Here is an 11,715-nt window from a genome sequence, read left to right on the forward strand (position 1 = left end):
TTATCTGTGAATTCCTTTGACCTGCTGTGGTCTGCGCAATTGGTAAGAATCACAGAACAATGAGGGGCCAATTTTAATATATTGCAATCTCACAGTTTGTTTCATACATTTTTTAGTTATAAAAATTTATTTTAATCCCAAAACAAGAAGCAGTCATTGTTCATGATGATCACAATTAGAAGTTGTATTGAAATTATATAGATAATCAAAAGCTTGAAAAAGCTAATTGCACAATAATGTTTATTATTTTTTTATAAATTATGGCAATAAAATATGACAGCATTCACAACTAGTATAATTAAATTCAATTGATTTTTATATAACATCTTTCATAACAAGGTTGACCTGGGGCACTTAACATAGCTGGGTGATGATACATGATGTGAAAGAGTAAAAGCCAGAAGATAACTGAGGAGAGGAACCAAAAACTCCTTAGTTAGGAGGAAAAAAAAACCTCTAGGGGTCCAAGATCAACTGGCTGCCCAACCCCTCTGGGTATGCTAACATAATACAATTAGAAAAATAGTTTGGAGGTTTTTCTGTATTATTGATTTCTTCTTCCAAAGGTGTTAGGCAGGTGAAAATTTGTGATTTCGTCCTGAGCCACGGCACTGTCGTCGTGGTCATCACACCTCTTCATGTACATCCTTGCATCTTTTCTGGTAGTGAATGGCAGGTGACAGCTACAAAAAATAGCATATGCATAATCATTATGATTGTGTTGACAACAAAATTAAAAAATAAAAGCCTAAGGAACTCTGTGCATTAATATTTCTAATATTCACAATTGTGAATCATTTAAAAAACGAATACAGTAGAATTAGGCTGTGAAACTGATCAAATACCATAAGCCCTATTCAAATTCGTGACTGAATTTCCAGGATGGAGACAATTTTATTCTGTTTAAGAAACTGATCTCTGTCGTAACTAGAAATCCCAGCTCAGTGATAGAAACTAGCCATGTTGGCAGATTATTGCTTTACAGTTTAAAAAGTAATTAATTAATGTGGTCACAAATAATATCTTGGCTTTCAGACCATAATATGCTTTTAACAGTTTACTGAAAAAATGTTTCCTGCAGTTTAGCTCCAAAATGAAAATGAAATGGTTTCATTTTGTGTATGTCAAGGGTGTCCACTTTATAGAAATTCAATTTTAAAACATTGTCGAAATGACAAACCACTGGAAATACAGGTCTATCTAACCTCTAACTCATTAACAATGTTCATTGCTGTTGTCCTTAAACATTTCAGAAATTTTAATTAAGAAAATAAAGCAATTGTTCCCTAGACTCATCTTTTGTGTTCTGTTCGCTGTGAATCAGAAAGGTGCTGTTCTTGAAGTCCAGTCAGTCTCTGTTATCTTTCTTCCCAAGAGGAATTCCATCCAATTCCATCAAACTTCTTTTTCTTCTGCTCGCCTAAGGATGAACTGAAATGAAGCAATTAGTATTTCAGTGGCAGAAAATAGGCTGTCATATACACCTCTCCGGTGCTTTTGATGCACAAATGGTGTCCTGCCAAAACAATCTTCTGTTTGGTAATGTTGGGCAGTTTCAAAAGAAGCTTATCAAAAATCTATTTTGTAGATAATGAAAGAAAATAATAATAAAATCAGAGTAAGAATTATTATCCAGACTTATCTTTCTGTTCTCTTTCAATAAGAACGGTGTCATTAATGAAGTCCAGTCGGTCTCATTCCTTCTCTCTTCCCAAGAGGCTGCCCGTCTAATGCTGCTGAAAACTCCATTGTCCATTCTGGGAATGCTGTGCTGTTCAGATAGTGTCAACAAATTTAAGAAATGGTTCACATCTTTAAATCTTTTTTTGTTTTGTTTAAAGCATGTGGCATTTTTTAGCAGTAACAAATGGAACAGGAACAGGAGCAGGAAGCTAAAAACACAACGGAGCCAGGCACAACCAGGACCCGGGCTCACACGATGCGGAGATCAGGTGCAGAGCCTCGAGTGAAGTGAGCGCCTGGCTTTTAAAGTTGAACTGAAACAGGGTAGGAACAAGGAACAGATGCGGGGAATGAGGCAAATCAGGAAGGGCTGGAGCGCCCTTAAGAGTAGGGGTTTGTGATTGTGATACAGGTTGGCATATTTATTTTATTTTATTAGGTAGATTCTTTTCAACATGCTTTTACATAATATGTTGTAACAATGATTTCAAAAAGAAACTACAGAAGCCTTACAAATTAAAAATATCTCACCGTGCCAATGTGTCTTCAGGCTTCCCATGTACAAAAAGGCCCAAGGACTCCAGCAGTCTTACAACCACTGTCCTGTTTGCCTCACCAGACACGATCTCTATTCTGTTGTAATCCACGATGACCCCGTTTTTCAGGTGATTTATCATGTCCTTCCTCGCCTGTTGAGAGGTCATCCTGATCTCCTCTGCCGTGGAGAGGCAGAGGAGATAAAAGCTTTATTTTATGATCATTCGTCCAACCACTCCAGAGATTGTCCTTCTCCATTAAACGACTTCCTGGAGACACCGTAATCATATAGGAGCTCTTCTCCCACTACAATCTCTCTTTTTGCCAAGAACAGAATTGTTATGTCAGTCTTTTCGTCAATTACAAAAGATTCTTTAATTGGTCTGAGGTTGGCTTTTTTGTTTGAATGATTTATGCGCCTTCCAATTGTGTCCATATCCGGGTGGCAGGTGCAGTGTTCTTCACGCGAATCAATGCACATTTTTTGTTTAGGTCCATCAAAAAAGAATAGATATCCCATGTCTCCTTCTGCCATCTGTGCCATTAGGGCTTCTCCAGCTGTCTTTGTGATAACCTTGCCATGGTAATCACATACCACCTCTCCCTTCTGGAAACGCCTGGAAGTTATAACCTTCTTCCCTTTCACAGGATCGTCAACGATGTGCAGGCCTCTCCAGGTTTGGAGTTTTACCAGATTTTCAATGTCCTTGCCATTTGGTTGGACTTCTACATGCGGCTTCCAGTTCTGAAGTACCTCGGACACAGCTGGTGTATTGGTTGACCATCCCATTTTTTCTATATAATGGGTCACTTGGCTTTCTGTTGGTAACCGTCTATTGTATTGATCTGTAGTGAGATATCAGAAATCCACCCAAAGAATATATCCAGTAATAGACTCTTGAAATATTACTCTTTAAAAAGGGAAGAAATCCTGTTCTTACCGAATATGTTCTGTTGCCTCCTTTTCCTCTGCTCAGCTCTCCATCTATTGTAACAGTGGCGATCGTGAATGCCGGTCACTCTCAGGCGCTCTTTCTTTCTAGGAGGCTGCCCATCTAATGTCACGGGAAAAATCTGTATCAGCTTCTGGAAGGCTGCAGCATCATCCATCTTTGGGCATCTATATGCAGCAGCTGCCACAGTGGACCTATTTATAAAAAGAAAACTTAAATATCTCAGATCTAAGACAGAGTGGCTAAAAGGTAACTGAAAGAGGGATATTGAATTAAAACTTACCGTATAGCAGCTGTACGTTCTTGTCCATAGCCTGAAGATTGCTCTCCTGATGATGAACTGAAGTTTAAAAAAATATGAGAAATTTATGTTTATCCTAAATATTGACTTTCAAATACTGAATTTGGATATCACTGTGACACTTACAGAGATCCTGCTTCTACAATGCCATGAATTAGTTCGCTGGCTGAGCACATGTCCTCATCTGTCAGCCTTCTGGCTAGGTTTTCAACAGTTCCATTTGAAACACCTAAATAATCATTCAGGACAGTTTTCTGATCAATAGGTAGCTTCTTTATTTCCATTTCAAATGCCCTTCTTGCAACATAGCAAGTAATCAGTGGTAGGTGGTACCTGCAAAACAAACATATATAAAATAGTTGTTTTCAAGCCACAGAAAAGTAAAAAGAAAATACATCAAAATAATTATATAATTCAATTTACTTCTCATGCAGTCTTCGCAGATCATAGGTAGGATTGTGAACTGGTTCTCCTCCTGCATACACAAAAAAATGTTCTATTTCCATCCTGCAGTTTGCATCACAGCGTAAGTTAATGAAGTAGCAGTGAAACATCTGAGAAAATAAAAAAAATAAAAATGCAGTTTAAATGCAGTATTCTTCACATACCATTGAATGCTAAAGACAGTTTTTAGCAATGAAATATCAAAATATAACCTTCAACTCACCTTTTCCTCTTCTTCATTTAGTGCAAAGGAAGCTAGTCGCTGAGTTGCAGCCATGCGCTCTTTGACAGAGATTATTACCCTGTTTTGCCCACTTTTATTCACAACAATTTTTCGCCGTATCCAATCCAGGACCTGAATTCAGAAGATTTTTTTAGTACAAATATTAATTAAAAACAATTTCTCGAAAAGAACATCTATAATCAAAATTCTTGGTTGTATGAAGGGATGCTTACTGTCATATTCTTTACCACCCCTGGGCGCTGAAGGTGCTTCAGCTGGAGAATGGCCTGCAGGTAAAGCATCACAACAATCCGTTCACTTGTGGTGATGTCTGCAGAGGCGTGTGTCTTGCCCAGTATCCGCTGCACATCTTTCTTTGCAACACTCAACACCTTCAAGCAATCGCTTAGTTTAGGTGGAGGACTCTGCAGCTGTGTTAGTCTGGGGGAGAGAGAACAATACTATCAGCCTCCAAAAGGCAAAATTCATGTGTTTGAATAGAAAAGCAAGTACAAGTTGAACCAACATTTAATAAGTAAAGTACCTCTTTCTGGTTATTTCCTGTCTGACACTCTTGTTGTTTCTCTTTTTTATATCCTTTAGATTGCTCTGGAAGTCTATTAAACTCTTAGCTAGACTGGGATCCTCCACTTGCAGGTTAGTGTTTTTTCGGATGAAGAGCAGGAATCTGCTGATATTAATGATATAACCTGCAATGGTCTGGTGAGACAACCCAGTCGTCTTCAACTGGGAAACAAATGTCTGCATTTTGGAAATGTCCTTCAGAAAACTTAAGGAAACATCTGATGGATCCATAAAAAACAGGAACCTGGAGACATTTTCAACCTGAAAAACATATATAGAGAAAGTCATTATTTTTATGACCAACATCCTGTGAAGTTTAAGCCGAGTAAAACCATGTACCAAATACCTACCTCCTTGGAGCAGTTTACCATTCCCAGGCCCTGGATAAGGTATTGTTTAAAGCCAGCCAGGAGAGGAGAATCAAGAGAGTGTTTTCTGTAAAGTCCAGCCAGGGCAACTCTTTTTCGGAGAGCTTTTAGATTACCTTTAACTGACACCCTGTAGATATAAGACACATGGACAATTACATGTATTATAAGTGTTTCCGTTTTCTTAGTTGGCTTCTGGGAGAAAATGGCTTTAGATGTGGCCCTGTGTGAATGTGTATATCTACCAATTCACTGACATCCCAATTAAGGCTACATTTTTTCTTGCCTCTGTGAAACAAAATCTAATTTTATACATACAACGTGCAAATAAAAAATAAAGCACTAGAAACCCTATTGAGCAGAGAGTCTTACTGTTCCCCATCTTCCCCTTCCTCCTCCGCTTCTGCTTCAGTTTCTGGAGCAGCCTCTGGCATCTCTTCCTCCTGGACAGTGGCCTCTTGCTCAGGGCCGCTGGAATGCAGGTAGATTCTTTTCAACATGCTTTTACATAATATGTTGTAACAATGATTTCAAAAAGAAACTACAGAAGCCTTACATATTAAAAATATCTCACCGTGCCAATGTGTCTTCAGGCTTCCCACGTACAAAAAGGCCCGAGGACTCTAGCAGTCTTACAACCGCTATCCTGTTTGCCTCACCAGACACAATTTCTATTCTGTGGTAATCCACGATGACCCCGTTCTTCAGGTGATTCATCATGTCCTCCCTCGCCTGTTGAGAGGCCATCCTGATCTCTTCTGCCGTGGCGTGCTTCATACACGCCCTCTTCAAGTGAGCAGGAAGCTGATCAAAAGTATTCAGGCACATCTTGCACACCAGGGGAATCCTCGCGGGTTTCCTTTGAAAATAAATTATACCATCTGTGTATAGAAACAAGCTAAGACTGATTTCTTAAATTATCCTTAATTTTCTCTCTCATAGTTTGAGCATAATGATTTCATTGTATTTATATAAGAATTGGTCATTGCTCCAAAATAAATAATGGTTTCATAAAAAAGTGAACACTTACTTGGTCTCAGTCACAGACTTTCCAATAGGAGCCATTGTGGAGTTCAGCAACTGCAGGTCCTAGAAGTGGGGAAGGAATTTTAAAAGAGAAATTGAATTACAATACAGAAGGAATGGCTGAGGGATCACTGAAATATATATATATACAAATTCCAAAGACTGAGTCCATATAGAAACAACTACCTTTCATATTCAGTATAAGATGGAAGATGAATTGGCCCTGAAAATCCACTGCAATGAGAAACTGCTCATGCCATTGCATATGAACAAACATACATTCTCATCTATATTCATTTGCAGTTACACTATTGCAATTAATCAATTAATCACATGATGAGATTCTTGATATTAGATTAGTAAAAACAATATCAATGCACTGAGAGACGCTTAAGAATAAAGATGCATCTGCCTGACTGCATATTAGTTTTAAAAGGTTATCAGCAAATGCATTTAAAAGTAAAAATATAAAGTCTTACCTCTTGATCGTAGTGGTGATTCAATATCCAGGACCTTAGTCAAGTCTCAGAGTTACTGTACCTCCTGTCTCGATTGCAGGTGAAAAGTGAAAGGTATATTGCACTCAGCAGAAAGTTACCCCGAGCAAAGACTCCACCCCTCCCAGAAAACAGCACTCCCCTTTGGCAAAGCAGTGGGTGGAGGAAGCCTTTGCTACCATTATCAAACACAGAAATCGTTATAATTTAATTTTAAAAACATGGCTAAGCATGGGTTTAAAGTATATTCAACGGTGCAAGTGCATTCAAAGAAATAGAGTTTCCCAAGCCCTCAGAAAGAATTGCCATTTCTAAAGATGTCTAGTTTCAAGCATTAACATCCAAAGTACCTGTCTTAGCTGGAGCAGGGAGTTTGCTAAGCCACCTGAAAGAATTACCATATCCAAAGATGTCTAGCTTCAAGCATTAACATCCAAAGTACCTGTCTTAGCTGGGCCAGGTAGTTTGCCAAGCCATGTGAAAGAATTACCATTTCCAAAGAAGTCTGTTGTAAGCCAGGTTCAATCATGACCATCCAAAGTACCGGTCGTCCCTTGGGGCGAGAGGGTTTCCTGTGTGTCTAGGATGTGTACTTCCCTTAAATAAAGGGTGAATATGGGTACCATAGGTATTAAATCTCTCAAAGCTCAGAGTTAAACTAAAAAACCCTTGGTAAGTGTGTTATAACATGGATGGGTATTTATAGTCCAGTGCCTCCTATTTGGTGTCCCCTGAAGGCGTTTTGAACCCAGCAGGTGACACTGATTTAGTTTTACTTGGCCCTGATTATACAATAAAGGATAAGTAACCAGAAAGAGGTGGTATTTCGATTTTACAGTACATAAAAAAATACATACTTTCCACAGCTCAGCATGCACATGGTGAGATTCCTGATATTAGATTAATAAAAAATATCAAGGCACTGAGGCTAATTAATAAAGATGCTTTTGACTGACTGGACCTTGGAGCAAGGTGTGTAAATTACAACAGACATCTTTAGAAATGGTAATTCTTTCAGGTGGCTTGGCAAATTTACTGCCCCACCTAAGACAGGTACTTTGGATGTTAATGCTTGAAACTAGACATCACAACTGATCGTATTTTACTAGAGATTCTGTTTGGGATTCAGATGTGCATTCGGACAGCAATCCCTTTCAAGAAATGATACGTTCTGGATGAGGTCAAAGGTGCCGGAACACTGTATTTAGGATGCGATTGTGTGTCTCCTGCTTCAACGCAGTGATATACTGTATATTGATGTGCTCCTGTAATTTCTTGGTACATGCCCAGGGCAGTAAGCAGTCTGAGGATTTATTTCCAGACGGCATAGAGCAGTGAAGCAGTGAAGTAGTGCAACACACTGGATCATTATATTATTAGAATCTATTTGTTTAACATGCACGGGTCTGTCTCAATGGATGCAGTGCTCCTGAAAGGGCTCTCAAACCCTGCATTTCAGATGCCTAGCTGTATCCCTCACATGTGGCACCTCAGAATGACTTCTACTTTATTCTACTTAAATTATTACATTATACACAATTTGAGTTCATTTTTAAAAGTAAAGGGTAATGAAAGGAATGAAAGATATGTAGCAATCACATTGTAACAGGGGTGACAGTGACTTTTTGCTTGTACTAAGCATTAGTACCTAAGTCCACTAGTGGACTTCTGGTACCTTTAGGGTACGGTGTTCCCTGAAGGGCTCTCAAACCCCGCATTTCAGATGCCCAGCTGTATCGCTGATGTGTTGCACCTCAGAATCACTTTTAAACCTTACATCTGGTATCTTTAATCCCTATTGCTCAACACATGGTGAAAGTATTGCATACATGTGTCTGAAAATGAGCAATGGGCCCCTGAGAGACTCATTTGCCTGATTCACAAATGATCACATTTGACTAGAGATTCTGTTTGGGATTCAGTTGTGCATTCTGACAGCAATCCCTTTCAAAAAACGATACATTCTGGATGAGTTCAAAGGTGCAGGAACACTGTATTTAGGATGTGTTTGCAGATATTCTGTGTCTCTAGCTTCAACACAGTGATATTCTTGATATTAGATTAGTAAAAACAATATAAATGCACTGAGAGACGCTTAAGAATAAAGATGCATCTGCCTAACTGCATATTAGTTTTAAAAGGTTATCAGCAAATGCATTTAAAAGTAAAAATGTAAAGTCTTACCTCTTGATCGTAGTGGTGATTCAATATCCAGGACCTTAGTCAAGTCTCAGAGTTACTGTACCTCCTGTCTCGATTGCAGGTGAAAAGTGAAAGGTATATTGCACTCAGCAGAAAGTTACCCCGAGCAAAGACTCTACCCATCCCAGAAAACAGCACTCCCCTTTGGCAAAGCAGTGGGTGGAGGAAGCCTTTGCTACCATTATCAAACACAGAAATCGTTATAATTTAATTTTAAAAACATGGCTAAGCATGGGTTTAAAGTATATTCAACGGTGCAGGTGCATTCAAAGAAATAGAGTTTCCCAAGCCCTCAGAAAGAATTACCATTTCTAAAGATGTCTAGTTTCAAGCATTAACATCCAAACTACCTGTCTTAGCTGGAGCAGGGAGCTTGCTAAGCAACCTGAAAGAATTACCATATCCAAAGATGTCTAGTTTCAAGCATTAACATCCAAAGTACCTGTCTTAGCTGGGCCAGGTAGTTTGCCAAGCCATGTGAAAGAATTACCATTTCCAAAGAAGTCTGTTGTAAGCCAGGTTCAATCATGACCATCCAAAGTACTGGTCGTCCCTTGGGGCGAGAGGGTTTCCTGTGTGTCTAGGATGTGTACTTCCCTTAAATAAAGGGTGAATATGGGTACCATAGGTATTAAATATCTCAAAGCTCAGAGTTAAACTAAAAAACCCTTGGTGAGTGTGTTATAACATGGATGGGTATTTATAGTCCAGTGCCTCCTATTTGGTGTCTCCTGAAGGCGTTTTGAACCCAGCAGGTGACACTGATTTAGATTTATTTGGCCCTGATTATACAATAAAGGATAAGTAATCAGAAAGAGGTGGTATTTCGATTTTACAGTACATAAAAAATACATACATTCCACAGCTCAGCATGCACATGGTGATATTCCTGATATTAGATTAATTAAAAATATCAAGGCACTGAGGCTAATTAACAAAGATGCTTTTGACTGACTGGACCTTGGAGCAAGGTGTGTAAATTACAACAGACATCTTTAGAAAAAGTAATTCTTTCAGGTGGCTTGGCAAATTTACTGCCCCACCTAAGACAGATACTTTGGATGTTAATGCTTGAAACTAGACATCACAACTGATCGTATTTTACTAGAGATTCTGTTTGGGATTCAGATGTGCATTCGGACAGCAATCCCTTTCAAGAAATGATACGTTCTGGATGAGGTCAAAGGTGCCGGAACACTGTATTTCGGATGCAAATGTGTGTCTCCTGCTTCAACGCAGAGGCATATATAGATGTTCTCCTGTAATGTCTTGGTACATGCCCAGGGCAGTAAGCAGTCTGAGGATATATTTCCAGACGGCGTAGAGCAGTGAAGCAGTGAAGTAGTGCAACACACTAGATCATTATATTATTAGAATCTATTTGTTTAACATGCACGGGTCTGTCTCAATGGATGCAGTGCTCCTGAAAGGGCCCTCAAACCCTGCATTTCAGACGCCTAGCTGTATCCCTCACATGTGGCACCTCAGAATGACTTCTACGTTATTCTGCTTAAATTATTACATTATACACAATTTGAGTTCATTTTTAAAAGTAAAAGGTAATGAAAGGAATGAAAGATATGTAGCAATCACATTGTAACAGGGGTGACAGTGACTTAATGCTTGTACTAAGCATCAGTACCTAAGTCCACTAGTGGACTTCTGGTACCTTTAGGGTACGGTGTTCCCTGAAGGGCTCTCAAACCCCGCATTTCAGATGCCTAGCTGTATCGCTGATGTGTTGCACCTCAGAATCACTTTTAAACCTTACCTCTGGTATCTTTAATCCCTATTGCTCAACGCATGGTAAAAGTATCGCATACATGTGTCTGAAAATGAGCAATGGGCCCCTGAGAGACTCATTTGCCTGTTTCACAAATGATCACATTTGACTAGAGATTCTGTTTGGGATTCAGTTGTGCATTCTGACAGCAATCCCTTTCAAAAAACTATACATTCTGGATGAGTTCAAAGTTGCAGGAACACTGTATTTATGATGTGTTTGCAGTTATTCTGTGTCTCTAGCTTCAACACAGTGATATATATATATATATGCTCACTGATTTTTTGGTACATGCCCAGGGCAATAATCATTATGAGGATTTATTTCCAGATGTGCTAGAGGTAGTGTTGTGAAATACTTCATCACACTGGATTGCAGGTTTAAACCCCCTGCACTCTTACTCCTTAAAAACCAACAAATGCAGATATGTAGCAATCACATAGTAACAGGGGTTACAGTGACTTAATGTTTGCACTAGTAAACTTCTGGTACCTTTAGGGTACGGTGTTCCTTGAAGGGCTCTCAAACCCCGCATTTCAGATGCCTAGCTGTATCGCTGATGTGTTGCACCTCAGAATCACTTTTAAACCTTACATCTGGTATCTTTAATCCCTATTGCTCAACGCATGGTAAAAGTATTGCATACATGTGTCTGAAAATGAGCAATGGGCCCCTGAGAGACTCATTTGCCTGTTTCACAAATGAACATATTTGACTAGAGATTCTGTTTGGGATTCAGTTGTGCATTCTGACTGCAATCCCTTTCAAAAAACGATACATTCTGGATGAGTTCAAAGTGCAGGAACACTGTATTTATGATGTGTTTGCAGTTATTCTGTGTCTCTAGCTTCAACACAGTGATATATATATATATGCTCACTGATTTTTTGGTACATGCCCAGGGCAATTATCATTATGAGGATTTATTTCCAGATGTGCTAGAGGTAGTGTTGTGAAATACTTTAACACACTGGATTGCAGGTTTAAACCCCCTGCACTCTTACTCCTTAAAAACCAACAAATGCAATTTACGAATGCAATACGAATGCCCCCGGCCGTCCCTCTTAATCATGGCCCCAGAGGACAAGATGCAAAGGAAAAGCTACAAACCCT

At 39.1% G+C, this 11,715-nt stretch overlaps 2 protein-coding genes across 2 annotated transcripts in view; both read right to left on the reverse strand.

The window, feature by feature from the left end:
• LOC148808345 (uncharacterized) overlaps nt 1-2,387 on the reverse strand; it is a 51,705-nt gene extending 49,318 nt beyond the window's left edge. The window contains exon 1 of the mRNA XM_088909419.1: nt 2,247-2,387. Within this exon, the coding sequence (XP_088765545.1) occupies nt 2,247-2,387 (141 nt within the window). The remainder of the gene's footprint in view (nt 1-2,246) is intronic.
• Nucleotides 2,388-2,440: 53 nt separating this feature from the next.
• LOC148808351 (uncharacterized) lies at nt 2,441-6,159 on the reverse strand. The gene is made up of 12 exons (XM_088909418.1): nt 6,125-6,159; nt 5,669-5,953; nt 5,477-5,565; nt 5,077-5,255; nt 4,686-4,987; nt 4,375-4,582; nt 4,142-4,273; nt 3,898-4,028; nt 3,601-3,807; nt 3,457-3,513; nt 3,162-3,367; nt 2,441-3,066 (listed from the first exon to the last, which is right to left on the reverse strand). Exons 1-12 carry the CDS (start codon nt 6,157-6,159, stop codon nt 2,441-2,443), a joined length of 2,457 nt encoding a protein of 818 aa, XP_088765544.1.
• Nucleotides 6,160-11,715: the final 5,556 nt, after the last annotated feature.

The sequence above is a fragment of the Atractosteus spatula genome, unplaced genomic scaffold, assembly GCF_055471065.1.
Source record: "Atractosteus spatula isolate fAtrSpa1 unplaced genomic scaffold, fAtrSpa1.hap1 Scaffold_22, whole genome shotgun sequence".
Lineage (NCBI taxonomy): Eukaryota > Metazoa > Chordata > Actinopteri > Semionotiformes > Lepisosteidae > Atractosteus > Atractosteus spatula.